The sequence below is a fragment of the Lepisma saccharinum genome, chromosome 20, assembly GCF_977018435.1.
Source record: "Lepisma saccharinum chromosome 20, izLepSacc3.1, whole genome shotgun sequence".
Classification (NCBI taxonomy): domain Eukaryota; kingdom Metazoa; phylum Arthropoda; class Insecta; order Zygentoma; family Lepismatidae; genus Lepisma; species Lepisma saccharinum.
Genome location: NC_139248.1, coordinates 36,201,693 through 36,229,229, shown reverse-complemented (window position 1 = coordinate 36,229,229; position 27,537 = coordinate 36,201,693). Strand labels below are relative to the sequence as shown.

Genomic DNA, 27,537 nt, shown 5'->3' with positions numbered 1-27,537 from the left:
CGGACCACTATGCAACTCCATCCGTTATTGAACTCATGTTCCGTTGATTACAAGGTGACGACGGGTCTTCAAACGACTGTAGCGTCATGGAGTTTCGTTCTCAAGGTCAAGAAGACTATCATTGTAGTGTACAAAAGCCCACTATTAATTTGCTAGAAAGGAATTCATAAACGCGTATAAATTCAATAATAAACACAAATAGTTTGCTGTATTTCGTTTGTGTCGCAATATAATGCATGTTGTGATTACTTTATACCGATCTTCTACCTATTTAGGTTAATCGCCGCGATTAGGATGAATAACAAATTGATAAATTAGAAGGGCCAATACAAGGATTCGAACCTAAAACCTCTATCTCCGCAGCACTACGTTAACCACTCTGCCACTGTGCCTGGTTATAATACATTAAAATATCATCATAACATATATATTTAATAGGATATAATGAATTTCGTGTGTGCATACAAGGATTACAATTTCAAAATAATTTATTAGAAATATAATATGTGTTTTACAAGGAATAAGTTTCTAAGTTTCATCACTGAGGATATGTAGTGACATGTTGGCTATTTATTCAACAATTTAGTAGAATATTTTTTTTTCTAGTAGAAAAATATATCATAAAAATGTACTATATCTCCCTTTCTTTAATGTTTCTCTTTTTCCCAATGCATTTCATCATGTTTTAAGTTTGGATGGTAATTAACCTGTGACCTGTCTCGGGAATCTCTGGAGGAAGGGAACGACAACAAGTCCTCTGCGCAAGTAGCTATTGAACGCATGAGAGGGGAAGTGAGTAGATGGAGAGGAATACGCGTTTGCAGCGCTGGGCACTGCTTTGCCCTGCCTACCCGCTTTCTCCCTTTCTCTACTGTTATGCGCGGCGTTGCTCCACAGATTCCAGAGAGAGAAGGTACAGTCACCGTCAATAAAAATGGGACACTGTACAACTCTATGGCGATAAGTAGATTTTAATAGCAAATTTTTGAATGGCAACTTCTACCACCGCCGTAGACTTAGGCAAAGACATAACGCTTCGCAGGAAAGTGAGTATTTCAGGATGTAGGTGTTCAATTTTTATTGCCGGTGACTGTACATAAGTAGGAAAATGATGTTAAATGAGAAAAATTAAAATGCAGAATACGAAATAAGCCTTTCCTTCTCCTGCGCGTCCTTGCTCTGTATAAAACCCAACGAGATGAAACAGAAGAGGGTTGAGCAGTGCAACTCACCAGTGTGGAAGTCATTGACTCCCAACGGACCACTTGATTGTCACAACAATCTCGGAATTAAAGCCGGCTGCGTGGGCGACCAAAGGGCAACCGATACCTGGTCTCTTCAAACCGGATGCGACCACATAGGTGCAGGAGGAAGCGCGTTTCCAAACAGGCGAGGCAAAGTGGCAAAGGAAGCCTCCAGCCTCTGAGACATAAAAAACACATTTTCTTCTCTTTGTTCGCGGGTTGAACGCCCTGTTTATGTGCAGTACTCGAGAGCTGTCTTTACATAATACCTGTACGGATTACAGTGTCATGCACCTTGTTATCTACTAATTTATCTGCGGGGAGTGGGTTCGTCACCTTCGGCGAAATCTATGAAGAATGGTGAGGTAGGCGTTTTTTTTTATTTCGACATGCATATTCATAGCTGGCCAGCCTCAACGCTTCCTCCTTTATCTTTGACTGTCGTGTCAATGACCTTGGATCAATACAGCAAATGTGACAACGGTAAATCACTTCTCTAGTGGGCGTCTCATCAGAAACTATAGTAGGGTAGGACAGGCTATAACTCATAATTACTGGTTATTTGTGGAACAGAAAGTTAACAATTTTTTTGGGGACCTAATCGGTAGGTGCAGAATGAACTGTTTTTTGCTTTCCATTTCATGCAACAGTAACCATACCTTATGAGACTATACTCTATATGAATACACACGTGCTCATAACACAATATACCAGCAATCAACTAGCCATTTATAAACTGCAGTTCTTTCTTGGCTTCTTGTTTATCTTCGTCTTCAAGGGAATTCGTACTTTCTCCAATTATTCCCATCTCATTATTTCAAGAATAGCCCCGGTCATTGCAGTCTTGCAGGTCAACGAGGCTCTGGCGTCTGGACATACGGTCATTATAATCAGTGTGCGAATTAACGGGGGGATGCCGTGGACCCCCCCCCACAGAAAATTTTACCCCCGGCAAAAGATAATTGCTTTTATCCCTCTCAAAGAAAATAGTATTGAAAGCATATATTATACCATTTCTTAGCTATGTAACAAACCAAATCAATCGTGTCCATTAATGGTCTTGTCATCAAAAATTTCCCTGCCAAAAAGTAGGCAGCCTTGTGGATTCAAGAAGGACACCATTCTGACCAACCTTACCGAGCCGAGAGAATTTCCATATAAGTTTTCATGGCATAGTGCTGATGTTTTTGAAGTATTGAAGTGTTCACAAAAAACTTGTAGGCAGGTTAGATGGACGTTAAATTTGAACTTGGTAATATAAATTTTGTCAAGTTTTCGGGTGTTACTAGTTCGAAAACTCTTTTTGGGCTTGAGTTTGAGTTTTCTTGGAATGTAAATATACTGTTTCTAAATTATATATAAATGTTATCTTAATATTTAATAACTTAGCTTAGAACCAATTTTCTAAGGTATTAGAATCGCAAGGCAAGAGTTTAGTTGTACTAACTGGTAACATATACAAATTTCCATACGGAAGAAACCCTCCAGAAATTAAATCACTTAGTGGGCATCCCCCTTCTCAAAACAAAAAAGCTTAATTCGCACAGTGATTATAATCCTATGTAAGGCTGTTTTCTCCTGTGTTTTGTTCTTGTATGTGCTGAATACATGCTTAGAGTCTCAACTTTAAGGATACTTTAGTCCTCAGAGACAAGTGAAACGTCGCCCGACCCTGTGGCCGAGTGGTTATCACATCGCGCTGCGACGTCAAGGGTCCCGGGTTCGAATCCCGGTCGGGCTTGGTTGTTTGTGAATGTCCATTCATCAATTTCATCATTTCATCACTCATTCCCATCTTCGCAAATTAGCCAAGAGGCACAAAACGCGAAGTAAAATAAACTAAATCAATCAATTAATCAATCAACAAGTGAAAGGTATGGGGTTGGGTCTCATATAATGTGATGGGTGCAAATAACCCAAGTGTTGAGACACCCAAAAATTGTATTTCAATCCATCAATCATTTCCAAGAATCACTTCAGTCACTTTCTCCTCTTACTATGTCCAAACATTAATCTTGCAAGTTGTGAGTTTCTTAATATAAAAATATATGTTTCGTATGGTCTTACTATAACTATTAAAATACATTCCTATGTTCCATTTCGCTCTTTTACACCTTAAACCTCTAACCTTCCTCACTGCAACTCCCAGACATTCAAGTAACGCTCCTAATTGCATAGGCTACAGAATCAGTTTAACAGTACTTCAAATCAAATAGATATCTTGATCTCTTATCATCAACCTTCTTTACATGTCCTTAAACAAATAACACTTATAATTTAAAAGTCTCTGTAACCTTTCACAATTTATCACATTGTTTCCTTCAGTATCTTAGGGTTTATATTCTTGATTTCCATAATAGCTACTTTTTATCTTGGTAATTCAATTGCAATGCCTATCAAGTTTGTTTTAAGTCCACTTTATGCACAGTAAGGTTAATCGGGACTGAACCTACAGTTTAAAGTGGGATCCGAACCACTATGAGCTCCCACCAGGTATCGAACCCGGGGCCCCTTGATTACAAAGCGACGACGCTACCACTGCGCCAACGGGGTATGCTCCTATCAAGTTTGTAATATTACACAGCAATAAAGATTGTGACTATAATAAGCCTAAATCGCCGTAATTTCAAACCAAAAATTATACATAGTTTTAAATGATACAGTCAAGTAATCTACAGCTGACCTTGAATTTTTAAAGTTCAAATTGCACCATCCGTCTTTTGCACTTAAAACACCGTAAGATACAATTTATTATTAGAACTAGCTGTCAAAGACGAATAATGTCTGATACTATAATGACAACAAGAAAGACGCGTATAATGTTTAGTTTCGGTCGTAACAAGAGATTTTGTATTTACATATTTCTTGTTTTGTGTTACTTTTCTGCCACTTTTGGCTAATCACGACGATGAAGATGAATGATGATTAAATAAAATTGATAAAGAGACATTCAACGATGACCTTCGATAACGATATCGTCATTCCATTACTCAACATGCTCGACCATGGAGATGGTCCAAGGAAGAGAGAAATACGAAGTGCTTTATGGACAGCTCGCATAAATACACTTTATGTCCTAAATTTTTAAAGCAGTTTGAGTATCTCCAACATTAGATACACAGCACCAGACAATTCACTATTTATCAACTGTAACTTCACCAATCCCTGCCGAATATATGTGGCATTTGTTCAATTCCTTATGGAGGTCAATTTTCTGCAAATCAAGAAAGGTTTGCGTGCTAAGTGTCAAATCCTGCATGGTAAATGTTCTCACGGTGCCTTTGGTACGAATTTGTAGAACATCAAAGAGCGTGATTGTAAACCACTCAGTGATAACCTTTACGATGAAAATGTGAACTTTATAATTCTATTGTTGACTTTTATTGAACCTTTATTTTTTCCAATTCATTTGAAGAAGGTTGCCATACATAGCAACCTTGGAAAACAGGCTAAGTTTCTTTCAGAATTCTGCTCCAGTTTTCTGTTTGCAAAGTCATTATGCCCATTACGGCTCCAAGGTAGTGTATCCTACACACACATGTTAAACGCGTGAATTTGCACTGCTCCTAAGAGCATATACAATCTTAAGGAGAAGTATAAATACTCAATATAGCCTGTAATAAAATGCAGCACCATTTGTTGTAATAGTAATATTTTTAACTTCAGCCCACTGAAAAAACATTTACAATGTTGCAAAATTAATTAGCTTCACGAAGTAAAATGTACCAATGTTAATGGACCATTTACTTCTATAAAGTGAAACAAACACTGTATTATAAGGTGAGGAAATGTAACTCATTCTTCAAACAATGATTTATTTGCGAATAAACACCTAATAGTTAATTAAATATATGTTATGCCAAACACCAGTAAGAACATTTTGTTAACTTTTCTTGTGTTATGTATGGCTCCTTTGAATTAATCGCCAAGGACTTAAGAACTGGAAATGTAAACTTCAGAATATCTTTTTCACATGTGAGCACAGTTTTAAGTCTTGTGATCTACTGAAAGAAGTCAATTCAAATTTTACCATTACAAAAACATCTAGGTAAGTGTAGCTACTGTTATGTTTATTACAAGCCGTAGACATATTTCTTTGTGTAATAGCATGTCCAGAGCGGGGTTGAAGATAATGATTGATCCCTAAGTCAATCAAATTCCATTCGTGATAGTAAAATATGTGAGCGAAAAAGAACAACCCCCGCGTCATGAAATTCATGGTTTTACTAAAGTCTTTACATGTCTCTACAGTAACTTTCAACCATCATAGTTTTTCAGTGATGTCACCAAAGAGGGGATAGCAGGTGGCCTCCCCGATCTTATTGTCCGCCCCTTAACATCCCTCCCATAGCCAAAAGGTTCAAATATACAATCTTGGTATGGTAAAAAAAAGGTAAAGTTTCCCGTGCATATAGCATGAAGCATATAGCATGAAGGCACATTTAGAGGATGTGAGGGTAGGGGCCCACACATTCTCGATCTCGGCCATTTTGGAGGTGATGTGATCAGCACCACGTCCGGGCGCCTTTACCCCCAGGCTTGGCCCCAGGTACCCATTGATTCGAGTCTGGGTGAGCCCCACAGCCGATTTATTGCGGGGACAAGGCCGGAATCGAACCCGGTCCCGCGTGACAGTCAGACGCTCTACCGACTAGAGCAATCTTGCTCAAATCTTGGTATGGTATTTAGGAGTATATTAATCAAGACTGTCCCGAAATACCCTCTTTGTATTCCCACTAATTTATTCTGTCGCCGTCACAAATTTTTACTTGGTCATTATAGCATCGAGTGTTCCAAAGAAAATGAGCTTGGATCTTAATGCAGAGCTTTCTTTCCTTACAGCCAAAGGACCGTCCAGGAGATGAAAGGATGGGACGTCTTCAGAGTCCTTCCTCCAGAATCGGAAACCGGGTCCATGGCCAACCAGCGCTGCATGGAGATCACCGTCCGAGTGCTCAAAGTGGTGGCCTACCTCTTCACCTTCATCATGGTCCTTGGATCGGGCGTCGTCGCCAAATTGGCTGTCCTCTTCATGACGTCACACATCAAAAAAGATAAAGTCGTTGAGCATTGCAGTAAAACAATAAGTAAGTATTTAAATGTGGTAAATCGTAAAAATTCAATATTGCTTAAAGCACTGGCCACTGGAACGAGGAGACAGGGGTACATTATAAATAACACATATATTTGCAACTATTTGTAACTGAAACCAACTTTTACAAAAAGAACGATCAATTAGCAAATGTTATTCTCTTTTATTTTGGTTATACCTAATTTCTTTGTGTACAATGAGCCGTTTTCAAGATATTATTATTTGTTTTTATTTTCAATGTCAATTTTAGCGCCATTTTTTCAAGATGGCGGGAAACCTTCGGAATAAGATTTCTCGATTATTTCTACCGAAACAATTTATGTTGCGTTTGGTTCCCAGATGACTTTATTTTCACTAGACTAGACAGTCAAATTACCGTCTCATGTCACATTAACATTAGAATAACAGCAGCAGTTTCCTTACCCCATCAGATCGTGTCCACTCTTCTCGTCTAGTTCCCAGCTGACACATCGCAGAGCTGAGAATACATACTTCTAAGAAATTCAACAACTTGAGCGAACGTGGAAGAAGGATCGAAATGAGTTTTGGGATTAACTAAACTGTATAAACGAAGTTCTCTGTAACTTGAAAAAGAGCGAAAACGTGCTGAATGAAACCAAAAACGTTTAAAATATGCCCAGTCGTGCAAAAATGGTCAAATATGCATACACATGCCACAACGAAGCATCTTTCATTAGTTCTTCATAATAAATTTCAATAAATTTCTGAAACATATAGCATTTATCGCAAATTATATGCAAACTCATATTTTCTATTATTTCTTATGCAGTCTCAACTACTGCCCATCTTTGATTATTGTGACGTGGTTCATGGGGTTAATTTAACAAAAAAGAATGCTGAAATTGTTCAAAAAGTATAGAATACTTGCAAACGTTTTACACTTGATTTAAAAATAGGGATCACATATATTGCGCTACTTAACATGATGCGTCGTAGAAAACTACATCTGGCCTGCACAATATTTAAAATTATGCAGACAAAGACATTGAAATACTCAGTGCTTTTTTCTGGGAAGAATGGTACCGATACTCTTCAAGTTGGTTTGTAAGGGACCTTTCAGACTGAAGCGACAAGAGGGACGTGCTTATTTTAGTGTAGCTTCAGTACGAAAGGTTGCATTTATTTGTGAGGATTCGTTTCCAAGTGACACTTGTTGCTTGTCGCGTGTCTCTTGTCGCTTGTCACTTCGGTCTGAAAGATCCCTTATTGTGCTCATTGTACTCAAAATATTGTGGTATGTTCATAAATGACCGTGCATCTATATAATTACACGCACGCACACACACACACACACACACATTTCTGTCGTTAAAATAAAATGTTGTTAGCTTTATTTCCACGCCGGTAGGGCGTACCTTTGCGAATCACCAGAAAAGAATCACTGGAAATACTTATACGACAGTCGACAGACACCAATTTAGACACGAAATACACAATTACGAGTATACGACTCGAAACTCAACAAAAGTTCATCTGGACAACTTTTCAAAATCTACGTTCCTGTCATCTTTGAAGTTGCCTCTGCATACTGTTGGAATGCGCTATTACCAGATGCTACCTTGTGTGCTACTTTCAACAGCTTTAGAAGAACAGTAACAAAATTACTTCTTGATGAGCAGGGACAGAGTCCTGCAGTACATATGACAGCATGCTTTCCTTAAAATCAAAATAAAATACATGCTCAATTTTGAAAAATAAACGAGTAACTTTTGATTTGTGTTAATACGTATTTTTTAATCTATTTCATAGTGTTACTTACTGTATTTAGTTGGGATAACTGTAATTCAATTCTTGTATCTATCATAGTAGTATTATATTTTGATTTATTTGATTGTACAGTCACGGACACTTCTGGGTTGTAACAAACCTATTGACATTCAATGGAATCATTACAACCCAGAAATGGCCGTGACTACAAGTTTCGTATTTTAATCCTAGCTTACCCGTGCCATACGAGAAACTTACCTGAAGGGAGGAGGGACAAAGAGGCCCACACTTTTTTTTATTATTAAAATTCAAGCAATAATTTTGTTTTTGAATCACTGCTTCCTTTATATGTGCAGTTATTTATTAATCATAATAATTACAAAAATTACCATCATTAATAAGAAATAATAACCATATATTGGATGAGTGCCACACACATATTTTACCATTCACTAAAACTCACAAAAACATAAAAACATTTCAGTAATGCTTATTTGTTTATAGAGGTTTTTTAATTATAATAATTACAAAAATTACCATCATATCAAGTAATTGTACACTCTCACTGGCATGAGTGTCTTGAATGAAATGCATTCAAAAATGGCGCCTGATACGTCCTTCTAGTGCATTTTACCCCCTATTTACATTACATTGGTGTTTTTATGAACAAAAGTAATAGAGAAATAGTGGGAACACCTTAGGGAACAATGCAATTTTTTTAATTTTTTTTTTATAAAAACTGTCATAGTTTAAAAATCGAAAAAATTGAGGTGGTGGGCCTGACAGCCCCAATCATCCGAACTTCCTCGGCTAAGCTAGGGTTAAGCGGTAGAGCAGCCACAGGCTTAACTTAGCTCATAAGTAAAGAATTTTTAATTCTAATTCTAAAATCCTTATGTTCTAGTTTATTTATCTTCTTTCCAGGTCAAGGCAAGCAGTTCGTCACCAAGCTTCCGGAAGAGGACCGCATAGTGTTCATGTGGTGCCTTCTCTTCGCCTACCTGGTGCCTGAAGTTGGTACGCTCATCCGATCCGCCAGGATCTGCTTCTTCAAGTCGTGGAGGAGGCCCAACATCAGCGACTTCGTGGTCGTGTTCTTCATGGAGACTCTGCACACGATAGGCATCGCCATGCTCATGTTCATCATCCTTCCGGACCTGGATGTCGTCAAGGGAGCCATGTTGACCAACGCCGTGTGTACGGTCCCAGGAATCTTCGGTGAGGCATGCTTCTTTGTTCCCCGTAGAAGTTGTGCAGTATCCTTGTGTTTTGTATGTGTAATGTAATGTGCACGTCTTTCTTAAATAATTTACTCTGTCTTGGTATTTACCCATTAATCATGATGGATCAAATTATAGATACACCATGAAAATACAAAGAACTTTGGTACGTTTATCATTTCACAGGCATAACTCGGAGTTTAACTTCGGGAGGTTCAAGTTAATTAATGAAATGTCAAAGGGAATGCATTGTATGCGCACATATGGTAGGGTGCAATTCGCGATTAAAATTAACCGATATGCCATCTGGTGGGATTTCAAGGAAGTACTCTAAGTAGGATACGTTGTGTTGAAGTCGTTTAAAGCATGGGGAATATGCGAGAGAGTAAGGTCTACTGTTCAGGTTTTTTTTGCTCTAAATCGTTTTATGGGTCAGAACAAATTAAAAGTTTTCATGCTTTTCCACCCCGTGGAATCAAGAAAATGAAATTTGTTAATAAATCAGCGATAACGTAATTGACAGAAGATTGGTATGGGGAATATAACACTGTAATCCGGCAAGGAAATTACGAAGAATGCACGAGTCTGATTACTTTATTTTTCGAGAGATAAATATATATTACCATGAAAGTAAAGTTTTAAATTGTACTTTATAAATAAAGCTTTTTTTCCGAACAATCATGAAGCGTCTTACCCAATGCGTCAATGTATTACCGGTATTACGTATGTGCGAAATTTGGAACAGGTGCAAGTCGATTAAGAGAGAAGATGAAAATAGTTTGAGAATGAATTAATGTCAAATGTAACCAGAAAGAAAAGTGGACCTGCTAATGTTACTATTTCATTCAGTACGATGTCCTTTTTCAGTGAGTATAGCCTGGTCATGAAATCGTGAATATTATTATTAAACCAATCTTTCTCTTTCGAGAAAGAACTGCAACGATATGTTCGCAATTTTCTCCTGTCCTAGCTTTTCAAGTACAGGCTAATTTCAATTCCTTTATTTTCAAATAATTTCCGAGAATCCCAGTTACAACATGACGTGCAGATGATACAGCACTGCTTTGGACAACCAGTGCGTATACATAGTTTCGTCTGCATTTTCCGTGTTATTTTTGCCTATCATAATTAAATGCTTCGTTCTCAGTACAGCTTCACGTTTGTTAGAGTATCTGGAATTCACATCGCATTCGCAATAATTAAAATTAATGCGTAATTTAAACGTTTTCTACCATATCAGTCATGACAACACGCTGCTACTTTGTACTACTGATGAATGTAAACAAAGATTTATCCTACTTAGAGCGGCCATATTGGAAGCGATACTAGCGCTCAGGTGGTAATTTTAATCGCGAATAGTGTTGATTTCAATTACATTATTAGGTGGTACGGCTGATATAAACAACACTACATACACACACGCGCGTGCGCATATATTTATATACACATATATACACAATCGATTTCCATTGGCATTACATACATACAAGGGAAAGTTGCCCAAATCACACCAGTTTTAAAATAAATGGACGTGGCTGCAAAACAAGTAACGTGACTTAAATAGTTTTTGATATACCAGCTCGTAAAGGGAACTTTTACCTCTCTTCATATGTCTTTGGAAAATTTTATTTCAATTGGAAGTGCCAGAAAAATGTGAAATTCCAAACCCTTGCAAATGGTGCGATTTAGGCAACTGGTCTCCTAAATCGCACCACAGGGAGCTCAAATCGCACCTGTGTTTAAGAGATTGAGAAAGAACATGATTCAAAGGCTCAAAGACTATAAAATACTGTGACAAGTTGACAGTATGTTCATTTAGAGGCACAATCATTCCAAATGTGAAATATCAGTTCTTCAGTGTAAGAAATATGGAAAATGATAAGCAAGTAAACGCATTCTTGACATTAATTTTGAAGCTGGAAAAGTAAATACAACATTGGACTGTCGTTTATTTGCAAACATCACAAATTAAGAAATGTTGTTACTCGTTTTAGAGGCGCCGCCCTCCGTGGCGGAGTGGTTAGTACTTTGCGCTATGACGCCAGGGGTCCCGGGTTCGAATCCTAGACATGGATGTTTGTGAGTGTCCATTCATCAATTTCATCATATCATCACTCATCCCCATCTTCGCAAATTAGCCAAAAGTGGCACAAAAAGCGAAGTATAATAAAGCAAATGAATCAACTAAAGCAAATCGTTTTAGAGGCCAGGACACGAATCGTGTACCCAATTCTTGCACTCGATGGATTGCACCATGTTTTCTTCCACAGTATATCCGTATAGGAAGCAATTACATTGATAAAAAGTCCCAAATGTGCGTTTGGTATTATTATTATGTAATTTACAATGCCTTTGTATTTACCATACACTACAATTTTGTAGAATACAGACAGTTATCAATACAGAATCTGTTCTGAAGTACGTAATAACGATTACAGATTTGATGTAACTGTTAAATAAATGGCTGCACAGTGAGCGGATCGAGAAATGATTTTTTTAGAAATATTTCTTTGCAAACTGATAATTCATTTTATTATTAATTAAACAAACCGTCAATACGTTCATTACGCAGTGTTCCGCGACGTTCACTCTTTACATTTTTTCCCTTTGGTGCCTACTTTACCTCGGCCCCCTCTATTTGATGACGACTGACGTCACATACGTATATGATATCACAGTCATACATCCAGGGGCTCTTGCCATCTCTCTTGCCCCAGGACGTAATTAGGGGGGAGGCCAGGGGTCCGGATCCCCCCGAAAGACTTACTAAGTACAAAAGTCAAATAATGAAATAATAACATAACTAAAATTAAATAATGAAAATATACTTCTTGTTTAATGGAGGTTTTTTTTTATTTCCGCCAATTTTATTGGATGGCAAGAATTATATTTGGACCATACCATTTTCAATAACAGTACAAAGAAGACTTATGCAAGATTTATTAATGCATTAAATATTACTAGAAACTTCACATTTCGTCAACTCGGTCTAACATCCTTTTTTGATATTCTATAAATATTCATATCTTTATTTACAAGTATTTGAAATTTATATCCTTGTCAGGGCAGTTGTGTTTTTTTGTGCTTTTTACAAATTTTACAAATTTTGCGACCTTAACTATACGTAAGCTAGATAATGAATACGTGATGTTATATCATTGTCCTTATGGAATAAAAATATAGTATTAACTAATTTAAATATTTTCATTAATACTATATTAATTAATTTAATATATTTATAATAATTTTAATTTAAACATTATTGTCATTTTTTGTATTGCGTGGTTTGGGAGAGTCGGCGGGACAATTATGGAGCAAGTCACCGATGCTTTGGCTAGCCAATCAGGTTTTCTTTCTATCAGTAATTTTCATAGCACCTGGTATTGCACTCGAACTCAGTTAGCCGGACCCTGTGGCCGAGTGGTTAGCACATCGCGCTGAGACGCCAAGGGTCCTGGTTTCGAATCCCGCTCGGGATTGGTTGTTTGTGAATGTCCCTTCATCAATTTCATCATTTCATCACTCAAGACGTTTCATATTACTGACAAATAGCCCACAGTAATAAAACTTTGGAAAATACACTATTTCTCATTATTTTCATTTGTCTTGCGTTGTTTCTCAGGCTTGCTGTCCAGAAACGACAAAGAGACGAAGCGGTACATTAAGGTGATCGTCGACATGGTAGCCATCGCTGCTCAGGCGACGGCCTTCGTCGTCTGGCCCCTTCTCGACGGGAGAAAGCACCCTCGTCTCTGGCTCATCCCTGTGTCGGTGTTGCTGACATCTTGCGGTTGGTGGGAGAACTACGTCACCAAGCATTCTCCAGTGGGTATGTACATTTTTTCTGATTTCAAAAAGTGATGATTTGTCTTAGGTTAAGGTTACCAGACAGGATTTTATCCAGAATGGCGGGGGGGGTTAAGTTTGGAAGTAACTAAATAACTTGTAACACAGTTACAAATAACAGTTACTTTTTTTAGAAATTCTCACTGTAACAGATACTTTTAAAAGTAAGCATAGCTGTATTTGTAACAGAGTTACTTTTCTGCAATAGAAGTAACATTATCAACAGTTACTTTATGACACTTAAATTGATAACTTGAATATTTGTAACTTGTGGAAAAGCTAAACTTAGCATCTCTGTTTCCAACCTTGTGTCTTCTCTGGATGTTACGGTGAAAGGATTTTCATGGAATCACCTAAGGTAAGGAACTAAGCTCCCTTAAGCTAATTAAGAACATCCATACTTTATTGCAATTCCTTTCTAATTGCTCACGGGAATGAAGACTTAAATGTTTTGGTGTAATTTTGAATGCATCTGTTGTCCTTGTGTGCTGTATGCTTCTTTCAGCAGTATAATCTAATTACATATTTCAACTAAAATAATTAATTCTTCCAGGTTTTGTGAAGACCCTTGGAAGAATCAAGGAGCGCTTGAAGAGAACCCGCTACTTCACCTACATTTTTGTGTCCCTGTGGAAGATGGTCTGCTTCATGAGCTCCACCCTGTTCATCATGTACGTTAAGGGCGAATCCATCCCCAACCTCTTCTCCATGTTCCCCATTGGATTCTCTTCCCATAAAATTGAAGTGACAGAGGTAAGATTTAGCTTATGCAGTGCTGAATGGAACAAAGAATAGTCTGGTAAGATTTAGCTTATGCAGTGCTGAATGGAACAAAGAATAGTCTGTGTTCAAGAGTAGTCTGTATTCAAGAGTAGTCTGTATCAAGAGTATTCTGTATTCAAGAGTAGTCTGTACTCAGTAATAATCAAGATGGAGAAACGGGATCAAATCATGGATCTTCTTTGTGAGTGCCAATTCATCAATTTCATCATATCATCACTCAACCTCATCTTCACGATTAGCCAAAGTAAAGTAAAATTAACAAAATCCATCAATACAGAGAAATGATGAAGGATATCATTGTTGTGAACACTGTTCTGCATTGTTAGGAAACCCAGAGTGAGTTAAGTTTAATGCCATCCTTTTTCTTTTATTATTAAACAAAATTTTCAGTTGCTGTTCTTTTTCTTTCATGTAGTGACTACTTTCTTCTATTCAGCAGTTTATTATAATAACATATTATAGATTTTGTAAACATTGTATTAGAATAATACTTACTTCTGTTATCCACTTAATTTTAATCTTGCACATTTCGACATCACAGGTACAAGGAAAATCTCTTTAACTATTCTCTGTCCACTGTAAGGATGAAGTAAATGAAAACAAATACACATGGCATCCGAGAAATCCTATTTGTTGGTCAAATGATAGCTGTGTATAATTCCTGTGTGCAGGAACTAGCTCAGGGGAATGGAACTGTTTCTTAGAAGTCATGTGGTTATGTTTACATTAATGTTCATGCAGTTGATGGAAATGCTAATTATTTATAACAAAGGCTATGTGTTTATGAGTAATAACTATTTTACATTGAAAAAAAGATACACATATTTCATTTCGACATAAGAAATATTACCTAAGTTCTAAGTATAAAATGGGTTCTGAGTCAAATACAACTAGAATTGTGTCTTACAATTCAAAGTACAGTAGTTATAATTTTTATATGTTTGTAAATTTGTTAAAAGTAGAAAAAAGTTGATTATAACACGTCCATGTGCATAGATCAACATCTAAATTAGAATTATCAAAATATTTATTTTCAACTAACATGGATTTATTATTTGGTTTCCATGTGAAGTGTGCTAATTTGAAACAGAAATTTCTACCTTTGTAAATTACAACAATTTGGACTTAAATACAAAATTGTTGCTATAATTTTGCAATTACTATATTTTGTAATGTGTAACTTAACTAAAAATTTTTAAGAAGAAATCTGGCTGTTATTAAATAATACACAATTTCAGCATATTAGTGTATGGTATGTGCTTCTATGAATTATCTTTGGATAGTTTAATCATTGAATGCAATTGTACCGCAGGTGAAATCTGATCTAGGAGGAAGCATTCTTCCAGATCTTCTGGAGGCACATTCCACAGGCGACACAGTCATGGTCGAGGCTTCTTACAATGCAGCTATCTACGTTCTCATCATTCAAGTAGTTGCAGCTTACCTCTGCTATGTGTTCGGTAAGGCTGATTATAACTACTTATCACTTTAAATGAATTAATGAAAGTACAATTAGTAATAATAAACGATACTTCTTAAATATATATATATATTTATTTATGCTAACAATAATAATGAACACATGCAATTTTATTACCTGCTCAATCTTTATTCAAGTCTCAAATTACAGAAAATAGTGTTACAATATTACATTTACATTTACAACATGTACGTATGCACATACACACTCTCCCTCCTTCCTCCTTTACACACACACACACAGACACACATACATAAACATAGACATGTAATACATAATGTATACCTATATATCTTGGTGACAGAACACATTGACTACTTAACTGTGATAACAAAAATTTTCAGATATTTACCCATTTAACCTGAATCACACAAAACACCTATTACAAACAGTGGTACAATATATAATTCCAACAAACTCCAATATGACAAATGGAATCCTCACAATAAATCATTATCATTATGGATTGATGATTACATATGCACAATTATAAGTCATGACTATGCATAAAAAAAATTCAATACTTTAAAATCCATACACTATATCCCTGAACACCAGTCCCTTTGAGGGTTCAAGGCCATAACTGTAACTTGACAGGGGGAGAGCACTCAATCCTCCAAAATTTCAAGGTTTATTAAAATTATTAAAACTTACATGTTAGGAGTTTTTCTTATTCAAGATTCCTGAACCTAAGGTTCATGTTCTACCCACAAAAGTGTTAGATCCCAAGTTGCATTGCTGTTCAAAGCCATCTGCTGAGTAATATATAGTTGCTCTTTGTAGTAACTTATCCACGATTTTTTCAGAATTCAAGAAAGTTTAGGATGCAAACAAAATTTTCACCCAAAATATTCACAAATCGGTGTTTCATTGTCATTAAAGATGTATTGAGGAATATTTGTGGTATTACAAGAGGGGGAGGGGGAACATGAGTAGATATATTGCAAATACTTCATAATCAATTTTACAGACATTATACATTTGCAGTCACGTATTTTTTGTAGATTCACATAACTTCCTAATTGCTCTCAATAAGTTGCATCAATGCAAAAACATGTAAGATCTACCATGAATCAAAGTGAGGGTTTCTGGTTCATATCATTTGTATTGATCAGTATCTGATATTGACATAGACAAAAAAGTCATCAAATCTCTTTTCATGTTCCCCCTCCTTAAAAAAAATGAGTTACACATCATTCAAGAGGTAGAATCTGCCACGACAAATAATGTTGCTATTTGATTTTAATTACTTATACCTGTGCACCACAAAATATTATTTTTGTTATGATTATTTTTTCATTGTATTCATGGTTTTACAAAGAATATCATACATGCCAGCAAATGTGCTTGTCATACATATTTCTAGTTTCAAATTATTCAACTGTATATTCGTCAGAAACCACCAGCAGTATCAAATGACAAATAACTGAGATACACTAATATGATAAACATAGATGTCGTAACGTGATTCATTGTTCACTGGCTCCCTGAAACTTCCACATGCCCCCACCTCCAGATTTTTCTCAGCTCAGAGAAAAATATTATTTCCTAAAAAATCTTAAAATATTTTTTTCAAACCTTTGCATGTAGATCCCAATCAGTATATTATTATTTTTTTGTTATTATCCTTGGTGGGATATAAACTAAGTTAAATAGAAATATAATAATATTAATGTAATATAGATTTAAAAAACTGCTACTAGTATATATTAATCAAAACTTAATCTGACAACGAACTTGTGTGAGCATGTGGTTAAAATATTATGTAAGTAAAATTGTAAATAGTATATTGCCCCTTCCCCAAAAAAATACATCAGTCTAACTACACCCCTTGGAATGTAACAGTTTCAAACCCTGAAGGAACACCAATAAAATTGCTGTAATGGTTTCTGGAGTTTATCTTCCATAACAAATGAGAAATGAATTAAAGAAATGCCAACACTAATATATGACTTGCATATACGTACTTATCACAATGGTTTATTTTTACTGGAACATATGCTGTTTTGTTTCTTTTTTCTAAAGGCTGCCGGTAACTTGATGCCATTGTGTTTATCCATTTCAGGAAAATTTGCTTGCAAAATCCTGATTCAGGGATTCAGCTTTGCTTTCCCTGTGAACCTCACCATTCCTGTTGCAATATCTTTCCTAATTGCCGCCTGTGGGTTACGAAATGGTGACCCTTGCTTCTTCCATGGCTACATTCCCGACTACCTGTTCTTCGAAGCACCACCTGTGTATCTCCTCAACGACTTCATCTCCAAGCAGGTGAGTGGATATTCATAAGAAAGTTTAATAATAAGTAAATTGAAGAAAAGCAACCACCAGTCTCCTTGCTCCAGGGTGAGGCAACTACTTTGTTATTGATGTCCATGCTTTAATCTCCTCTGTGTCAATTGGCTTAAATTTCGATCAAAATTTGTTGTTGCTTATGCCAGAAACACATCAAGAGAATCGCCTTCAGCAGGTTGCCTAAATATGTAATGTTATTTATGAAATTATCTATTCATAACTGCATTATTCTAATTCTAAATTATTAACGATACACATAAATTTTTATGTACATTCAAGGAGTTAAATTTCATTGCAGCATGCATGGGTATGGCTACTGTGGTTACTCTCTCAAACGTGGATCACCCTTCACATCTGGACTCCAAAGTGTGAGCGACTGGCGACCACAGAGAAGCTGTTTGTGACTCCCATGTACAGCTCCCTTCTGGTGGACCAGTCTCTTGGTCTCAACAGGAGAAGGGATGATGAGGCAGATGTTAAAACAGAGGTATGGACCCCTGCTGTCCAATTCTTTACTTATTTAATATTGTGTCCTACGAAGCCACCTGCAGGTTTTTTTCTCAGGGGCAGTAGTGCTTAAAGTGGGGTAAACGTGGAGTGATGCTTCTTTCCTCCTCCCAGTTAAGAAAATGTTCATAAACCATCCCCAGAAATAGGATAATTTGTATAGTCACTGTCATCTGCTGTCATTCACGGCACCCCTTGTTAATGTTTTCATGCCAGAATTTCACCCTTTGAATTATATGAACTCTTTCCAGATATCTCACGGAGGGCAAATACCCCCTGGCGCCCTAAGTGTCCTAATGGACAGCTTTTTATCTTACAAGAAGATGAACAGAAAGTGTATGTAAATTAAGAATGACTTATTCATCAGACTAATTCATGCTGATAGCCTTTGGTTTCAGTCAACTTTATTTAGGAGCATGACACTTTCCTGGCTTCTCACAATTTCTGGTATTAATTTGCTATCCCAAATTAGTGTACCCCAAGGCTCTGGTTTGCTGGGGCTAAATCTGGCCCTGCCTGCACTTGCGACTCGGACCACATTTCAGGCAAGTTTTGCTTTTTGCAATACCAACAGCATTTTCCAGCTCCATTTTGAAATCGAGGTTATCTTCTTGGTTGTGAAAGCAATATCCAGTACACCATGGTAGCTATATGTAAAATACACCTAAATAATATTTGTTTTTGCTAATTTTGTGGTACCTGTTTTGAACACATGTTTCTTGCAGGATCTGGAACTGGACAAAGACCCGACAAATGACGAGTACTATGAAACAATCTCCGTACACACAGATGCCAGCAGCTCCACGCCAAAGACAGTGAAATCTTCCGACCACATCACCCGCATCTATGCCTGTGCCACAATGTGGCACGAGACCAAGGAGGAGATGATGGAGATGCTTAAGTCCATATTGAGGATGGATGAGGACCAATCAGCGAGAAGAGTGGCGCAGAAGTACCTCCGGGTGGTCGATCCTGACTACTATGAATTTGAGAGTAAGCTATTGCTTATTAACATCCTCTTGTATTTTTTTCATATTTGGTCGTTCTGTATTGATTTTATGCCACTTTTGATGTGGTGATGATGATAAATGGTGATTAGATACTATGAGATGAAATAAAAAACACCATCACAAGCATGCATGGACATGACACAATATAAATCCTTAGAGGATTATTCTGGTTGTGGGTCGAGGCATCACATCCTCATTAATCCACAAAAGTGCCATCCAGGTTGTACTGCATAGAAGAGAGATTGAGATTTCAGTGCTTTACCAGAAGGGTACCTCCATTAGCAACCTTGTCCCTGCATTTGTTTAAATGTATTTGTATATTTACTAATATTCCCTAGTTTTTCATATACTGTACATGGATGTCAGAAGGGGGATTGAACCGGTCCATTGACCCCCTGGAAATTGGCATTGTTCATGTGAAGTTATAAAAAAAAATTAGAGAGCTGTTGTTTTTATTATTCAATTAGTCAGTATTTTGATAAAGTAAAAATGTGTTAAATCAATAAAAAATGAGTGTAAAGTACAGGAACAATTTATGTTTCATATTTCATCATTTAAACCAAAGAATAAATGGTTTCACAGTTTTCAAAATAAAGTAAAATAAAGTTTTATCTGATAGGTAACACAACATAAACACTACGACTAAACTCTCCCCTTAATTTTAAAGCATTTTCTTGAACGAGGTGTGTAAATTTGAAAAACAAATTTAAATAATTATGCTTTTCAGTACACCAGCTGTAAGAAATGTAAAAGAAAACATAAAAGACAGTTGTGCTCGATATTCACTCATCTAGTGGATCAAGTAGAAGAGTCTCTAAAATGGTATAATAATAATAATAATAATAAATATAATTGGTTTTTTTATTACAATGTAATTAGTTATCATATTCTAATAATAATCATAAGCATAATAATAATATTCATTATTGTTATTATTTCTACTATTCAAGTTTTATCAATGGACTGAATCCCTCCCCCTTCCTTTTTACAAAAATTTCTGGCGACTCCCATGATACTGTATTATATTGGTTACTTTTCCATTTTCTGGAAAGCAATTATTATACAGGACTTGAGTGTTGAAAGTTGTCATTTAATATTGTATATCTCAGGTATTTCATGCACAAATTTTGTATTTCCATCTTTGCTGGTGTCTTTGTGATGTATATGTATCGATTGATTTCAGTTATCGACTGGAACAATCTAATGGAAAGCCCAATATTAACAGGTCACTCAAAAATATCACAATATTACAATTATATTGATTCTTGAGCTCCTATAAATTATCCAATTCAAAATAGTTTGTTCAATTTACGTCATATTTGGTAGTTTTTCAATTGTAGAATTTAAAAAAAATATATATTTGCTAGATTTTGAGATATTAGTAGGTTACTTAGATTGATTTCTGTATCTCATGGCCAGATATATGAGACAGTTGAGAGCTGAGTTACTATTTGGTACGTCTACCAAAATATGTCTTTAATGGCTAAGGGAGTTTCTGAGATACAAAATGTTTACATGGACAAACACAACGTGTATGTAAGGGTATTTTTTTTTTCAGCTTTGCCAATCATCACCCTAGAATTGAAAGAAGTCAAGTGGCAAAAGGCTCAAATACCCTCAGAATATACACCTTCAATTATATTTATTGATGATGATTTGATTTGTGCCATTATATTATCATGAAGCAATATTTTTAAATCAACATATCAATATATTTTTTAATTTTTCAGCGCACATATTCTTTGACGATGCCTTTGAGCTGAGTGATGAGAATGAAGATGAGAATGTGGTTAACAGATTCGTGAAGTTGCTGGTGGAGACAATTGACGAGGCAGCCACACACGTCCATGAAACAAGCATCAGGATCCGCCCGCCCAAGAAATTCCCAACACCTTATGGAGGTCGCTTGGTGTGGACTTTGCCTGGTAAAACAAAAATGATTGCTCATCTGAAGGACAAGTCCAAAATTAGACACAGGAAACGATGGAGCCAGGTGAGATGTTCAAAGCAAAGTTATGCTTGAATTATAAACATTTTGTAAGTAGGTTGGTATCTTCATTGTAGTGATCAGATAAGCATTAACACGTAACATAATTTTATTATCGGAATAATAGTTTAGTGCACTTGATGCGAAGGCCTTGTTTTGGAATCCTTCTAATGATCAAGCATTTATAAATAGTGACACAATGAAGCACAGAATTCAAGTCAGTGATCTGAAATGGAGGGGTGTGGAGTCAAGAAAATGTATGATAGATAACTTCTTTGGGCTGCATTTATGATTAGAAAAAATAGAAATAGTGGCTTAAATAGAGTAAATATGAGTACAGAATACCAGTGAGTGCCATGGAGTAGCTGGTTAGAGCACTGGATTTGTAGAAATATCACAGGTCTGTTGCAGGTTCAATCTTCCCCACCAGCAAAAATATATTTGTTCACCTGAAGATGAGAGAAGAGGTGTTAGAATAAGTGTTAGAATAAGTATAGTTTAGAACAGAAGTTCACAAACTTTTTCGTTTCATGGCACCCTTAGTGTTTCAAGATTTTTCCGAGGTGGCCAAAGCACTTGCAATGCTCCATTAGTGTGGTTAGGTTGCTTGCCTTGAGTTAAATAATAAACACATATTTCAAATTCACATGTAAAAAGTACTAAATACTAATACAATTCTAAAACCATGCGTAGACTAACCATGCGTAGACTAACACGTAGTCTCATTTCAGTGAAAATATTGGAACATTTCGCGGCTGCCCTGCAAGCCAACCACGGCACAAAGTGTTGTGCCACACACTTTGGGGACCACTGGTTTAAAGCACTATTAAATGAATAATGTCCAATTGACATTGCATGCTAATGTAGAATCATTGTCACCAACATTCAGTGAATTATAAGAGTACTTTCTCTCTCTCAGGTAATGTACATGTACTACTTGCTGGGGCACCGACTGATGGAGTTGCCAATCCCTGTGGACCGAAAGGAAGTAATGGCTGAAAACACTTTTCTTTTGACTCTGGATGGAGACATTGACTTCCAACCGGTAGCTGTGCAATTGTTGGTGGATCTCATGAAGAAGAACAGAAACCTGGGAGCTGCTTGCGGGAGAATTCATCCTATAGGATCAGGTAAAACTAGTTGTCAAACTATTCAAAGCAATGGTGAATTTGCATGTGCATACTCCTATGTCCTGTCTTGCTTTTAATAATTTAACATAGTTTCAATTACCGGTAAAACTATTTTACAATAAGAATTATCAGAGATTGAAAAAATTCAGAGTAAAATTCATAATAGATATTTCAATCAGAATGTCCTAATAACACCTCAAGTGATGCTTGTAGCATCTTCTTCACTGTAACTTCAATAATTTTCACGAACACCTTACATTTGTTGTTACTGACTTCAGGTCCAATGGTATGGTATCAGATGTTTGAGTATGCAATTGGTCATTGGCTGCAAAAGGCAACAGAGCATATGATAGGCTGCGTTCTCTGTAGTCCTGGTTGCTTCTCCTTGTTCCGTGGAAAAGCCCTTATGGATGACAATGTTATGCGCAGGTACACTGCACGTTCAGATGAAGCCAGGCACTACGTACAGTATGATCAGGGTAAGTACAAGTACTTATAAGTAGATGTATTGTATTTGCATTTTACAACTTAATTCTAATATTCCATTGTGCTGCATAGAATTTTCATAATCAATTCTAATACTTGTTAATTAGGTTTTTTTTTTCAAAGGATTTAAAGTATTCATTTTAATGCACTAAAAACTACATTCTTTCTTATTAATTTTTTTGGACACATTCATTCTTTTGGGAATGAAATATGCTTTAGTAAATTAATACACTAAAAGGAAGTATTCAAGTATGCTTGAAACTGTTTTTTGTATATGTGTGTGCCACCAAAATTAATAGAACACACACAAACACTTTCATTGTTAAGTGAGTACTTCATTTTAGTGTATTAACATATGGTGTTGAGAACTTACAGTTCAACTTCACTCTGTTTATTATTTCTATTACGTTAAGTCTCAAAACATTATTAGCCTTATAAACTTGTTCTATGTGCTACTCTTAGTAATTTTAATTTAAAACAAGACTCCAACATGAAGGTCAAAGATGCACTGTATAATCCAGGGTTGGGTATGAAATACTGGCCCACCTCATCTCATTCAATTGGTCTGAAACTATAATTTTTTTCTCGTACATTTGACCATTCCACTCCCCTCTCCATCTGGTATCATCACATCACCCCTCCCTCCCCAACTTATAGTTCATTATATATCCCATTACTTTAGGAGAAAGCTTAGTTTTAGACGAAATGAAATGCTCAACTTGGTATTATGAGATATAACCATGAAAAAAAAGTGTTTTCAAGACAAAGTTTGAAAATGTACTTTATAATGCATACTATAGAAAGTGCCATTCACTTTCCTGTGCTATGATTTTTGTCATTCTTCAGATAGTCGTGATTTTATCTTAATGATGTTGGCCTCCCCAATGGCGTAGTGGTACCCTCATCACCTTGTAATAAAGGGGTTCCGGGTTCGATACCTCGTGGAGGCACATAGTGGTTCGGATCCCAGTTTAAACTATAGGTCCAGTCCCAATTAGCCTTTCTGTACATAAAGTGGACTTAAAACAACAATTAAATTGATATTAATGAATACGAAAATGGTGGAAATACATTTAAGTTCAAAATATTAATTGCAATGCTATTATTCCTAAAATATCACTTCAAAAATATTATAATTGTAACATTCTTTGAACAAAGTATACAGGCAAAGTAAAATATCAATATGTTGAAATTTAAATGTGTTAATGACATTATAAATGCAAAACCTTAGGGATTATAACGATGTGTTCCTGTTTTTCACAGCAAAAGATATTTAACATTATATGAAAAATGCAAACAATTCATAATTTTTGTAAGATTTCAGTGGTTTCTCCATGCAACTAGAATGAAGATAGGCACATTATCATCTTCATTTATACAAGATTAAATAATAATATATCCACAGTTGTAGATAATTTAATGCATGAATATTTCATTTCAACAGGAGAAGACAGATGGCTCTGTACTCTACTGCTGCAGAGAGGGTATCGAGTAGAATACTCTGCTGCTAGCGATGCTTACACACATTGCCCAGAAGGATTCAATGAGTTCTACAACCAACGTCGAAGATGGGTTCCATCGACAATAGCTAACATAATGGATCTGCTTGTGGACTACAAAAGGACTGTTAAGATCAATGACAACATCTCCATGCCTTACATTGCTTATCAGGTTTGTCTGCCAGTTTAATGTAAATGTAATACATAATAGCTTATATTGTTATGATATATCATATGATATTTATTGCCATTTATACAAGCACTTTGGCTGTGCATTGAAGACTAAAATTGGCTGATGTGCGGAACGATGCGATTTCCCAACACTTTTGTTTTTGGCACTTACAAAGTTTACCACTTTTAGTCCTCCATTCAACGGTATTTACTTCTTCTTTTTGTAATGGTGCAGCTTCCTATTATCGGTCTGCACCCGGCAACTTTATAATGAAGTCTGTGAGCTCTCTCAAGTACATACTGGTTCAATTCTATCCCAATCTTCTCCCTCACAAGCTTCCTGATTTTTTCTTGCTCTGTTGCCTCGAAAATAAGGTTGTTTCTCTTCGATGACCGAAAATGTTGTCTACATCAGCCTCTGTTGCACAAAGCCTATGCCATAGATCTCCATTCTCCTCACACAAAGCAGGGTCTCCCCTATGGCACAGTGGTAGCGTCATCGCCTTGTAATCAAGGGGTTCCAGGTTCGATACCCGGTGGAGGCACATAGTGGTTCAGATCCCACTTTAAACTGTAGATCCAGTCCCAATTAGCCTTACTGTGAATAAAGTTGACTTAAAACACCAAATCAACCACTCCTCACACAAATCACAGTTCTCTCTAGAGCTCCTTGAGCTACCTTCCAATCAATGCTAATTCCATTTTGATGCTTGTCATCTTCTCGTACACCTCTTGCAGTGTCGTTTATTTTTATTTTCTGGAAAGCTGATGGTACACTGCCCAGTGCTTTAAGTTTGCTTAAGATGCAGTCCATTCATTTCCGAAATTTGGACCCAGATTCATCTCCACACCACCATTCACTAGCAGTGTTGTGAGTAGGATGGCACAAATGGTTGTCTCTATGTTCACATTTCTATTTTACACATCGAAGCATTTACTAGCAATTGAGTTTCTACGGGTGTTCCACAGCCTCACACACACTCTCCACAAACCAAGTTCCGTCCTCATCATAAGAACCATCACCTGACAATGTTGCCAATCACACCACATGGGAAACACATACAAACTCCATGGCAGTCCAAACGGAACTTCCAATTTGTATTGAATAGGCCATTGGCTAGATTTCTTCCCAGTAATGTACTTAGAGAGTGAGTCACCTTAATTATATCGAAGACATATTTGAAGGCCATATTGTTTTCAAGATTCCATCATTTCACAGCAGTGATACTTTTTTAATATTTCCATATTTGATGCAGTGTTGGCTTTCATTCATTGCCATACTATTTTACAGAATCAAATTTGCGTGCTTGGTAATATATATGCAATAAATGTTTAAAAGTATGGTAAACTTTAAATCGGCCTGTTTTGGTCTTGAATAAAATGAAAAGTAAATTTGTTAGGGGAGGAAGGGGGTGCTAATCTGCTTGTGTATAGAAATCAAGGTGACATCATAACAGGGGTGTGCCGTGAATTTTTGTGATAGGCAAGCAATGGGTTACTTTTTCATTTCGGCTAATTACAACATTTTCAAATGTAATATAGGGGGGCAAGGGTAAATTTGGAGCCAAAATTACCCAAAAACTTTAGGAGGGTATTGATAAAATTTGAGGGGTGAGGTGTGCATGGATAAATCACTGGTATACACACAGGAGGGGGCTGAAATTGTAAAGGAGGCTCTTACTTCCCACTGCTAACCCAGCCCCGACCATGTGTATTTTGTCATATTTTTCCTACTTTTAGCCTTTTTTAAGGAATATTGTGCAAAAGAGGGGTTATGACCCCCAACCAATACGTCACTACATGAGTGTGATTTTGGGAATGTTCATATCTTTGCACTGCATTATGGAAATTACTGAAGTCATTTTGGCCTGTAAAGTTCCATGTTCCAACAAAATGATTTATAAAAAGCATTGCTACAACATAACCACACAATATATAACTTCGTTGCTGACAACATGACGGATATGTCCTTGTAATGAACGGGCCTCAGATTCGATAATAATCGGTCGAGTGGTTTGGATCCCACTTTAAACTGTAGGTTGAGTCCCAATTAGCCTTACTGTGAATAAAGTGGACTTAAACAAATTCAAACATAATATTGTGTTTTACTGAGACACTTTTAACTACTTAATGAAAACTTTCCTGTTTTTCGTACTTGTTTTGGTTATGAATAGTTCAGGACATGGTCTTCCATGATTCAGTACCTCCAAGAAGATCCCTAATTCAGTCCTTACATTCACCACCCCAAATCGATGGCTCATCTCGTTTGTCAACCCTGGTTGTTATTTTCAATGTAGATACAAGACAGGAAAAAACCACACGAAAGAACAGAATAACACAGAACAATGGTCACAGTAAAGAAAACACGTATCTGCAACTCCCACGCTTCCAAATGCACCCTCTTCCTCACCCTATATGGAGTGTTACATACCCTCTATATTTTCAGAGTTACTGACCACATGACGGATATGTCCAGTATTGACTGGTGATTTTATTTCTCATACATACCATACGACCGGTACTCACTGACTAACTTCCTAAGCTAATTTGTTCATTACTGTTAAGTTTCACACGTTAATAATCACACCGAGTTAGGTGGTGCTATGGATGCATATAAAATTCTGGAAGTTAGCAACACATGTGACCAGCGTGGACGAGGTGTTTTCAACACCCTTGCTAAAGACGAAGCAGGCTGCGGACCGCTTGCAGTCAACCCTTTTTTTGATGAAGGAGAAAGGACAGTGACCAATGACCATGCAAGAACTGCATAGGTCACTCGAAAAGCGGGGAGAAAGGCGAGCAGTCCTCTTCCTTCCAACGTGGATCAGCTGTGCCGCATTGCCGAGTCTCGCGAAGGCTGTGGCACCTTTATGTTTGCAGCCAATATGACAGGAAATGAGAAGTCTACATATGTAAATATGTAAAAGTAGATATATTACACTCCAAGATGTATAAAGGCATTCAAGTTTTCAAAACAATAATTTAGGATATCAAAATTGTTTTTAAGAAAATAATCCTAACGGCGCTTGCTCTGTCTTCCTTTACCACACGCTTCTGCATCA

The 27,537-nt window shown here is 36.6% G+C and overlaps 1 protein-coding gene across 2 annotated transcripts in view; it reads left to right on the top strand.

Annotated features, from left to right (window-relative positions):
* LOC146003228 (chitin synthase chs-2-like) overlaps nt 1-27,537 on the top strand; it is a 76,012-nt gene that overhangs the window by 17,927 nt on the left and 30,548 nt on the right. For both annotated transcript variants that reach the window (XM_083141396.1, XM_083141397.1), the window contains exons 2-13: nt 6,087-6,331; nt 8,989-9,282; nt 12,907-13,113; nt 13,684-13,883; nt 15,226-15,373; nt 17,459-17,661; nt 17,984-18,172; nt 18,918-19,185; nt 20,933-21,195; nt 22,109-22,319; nt 22,598-22,798; nt 24,250-24,476. In XM_083141396.1, coding sequence (XP_082997522.1) covers nt 6,087-6,331; nt 8,989-9,282; nt 12,907-13,113; nt 13,684-13,883; nt 15,226-15,373; nt 17,459-17,661; nt 17,984-18,172; nt 18,918-19,185; nt 20,933-21,195; nt 22,109-22,319; nt 22,598-22,798; nt 24,250-24,476 — 2,656 coding nt within the window. The remainder of the gene's footprint in view (nt 1-6,086; nt 6,332-8,988; nt 9,283-12,906; nt 13,114-13,683; nt 13,884-15,225; nt 15,374-17,458; nt 17,662-17,983; nt 18,173-18,917; nt 19,186-20,932; nt 21,196-22,108; nt 22,320-22,597; nt 22,799-24,249; nt 24,477-27,537) is intronic.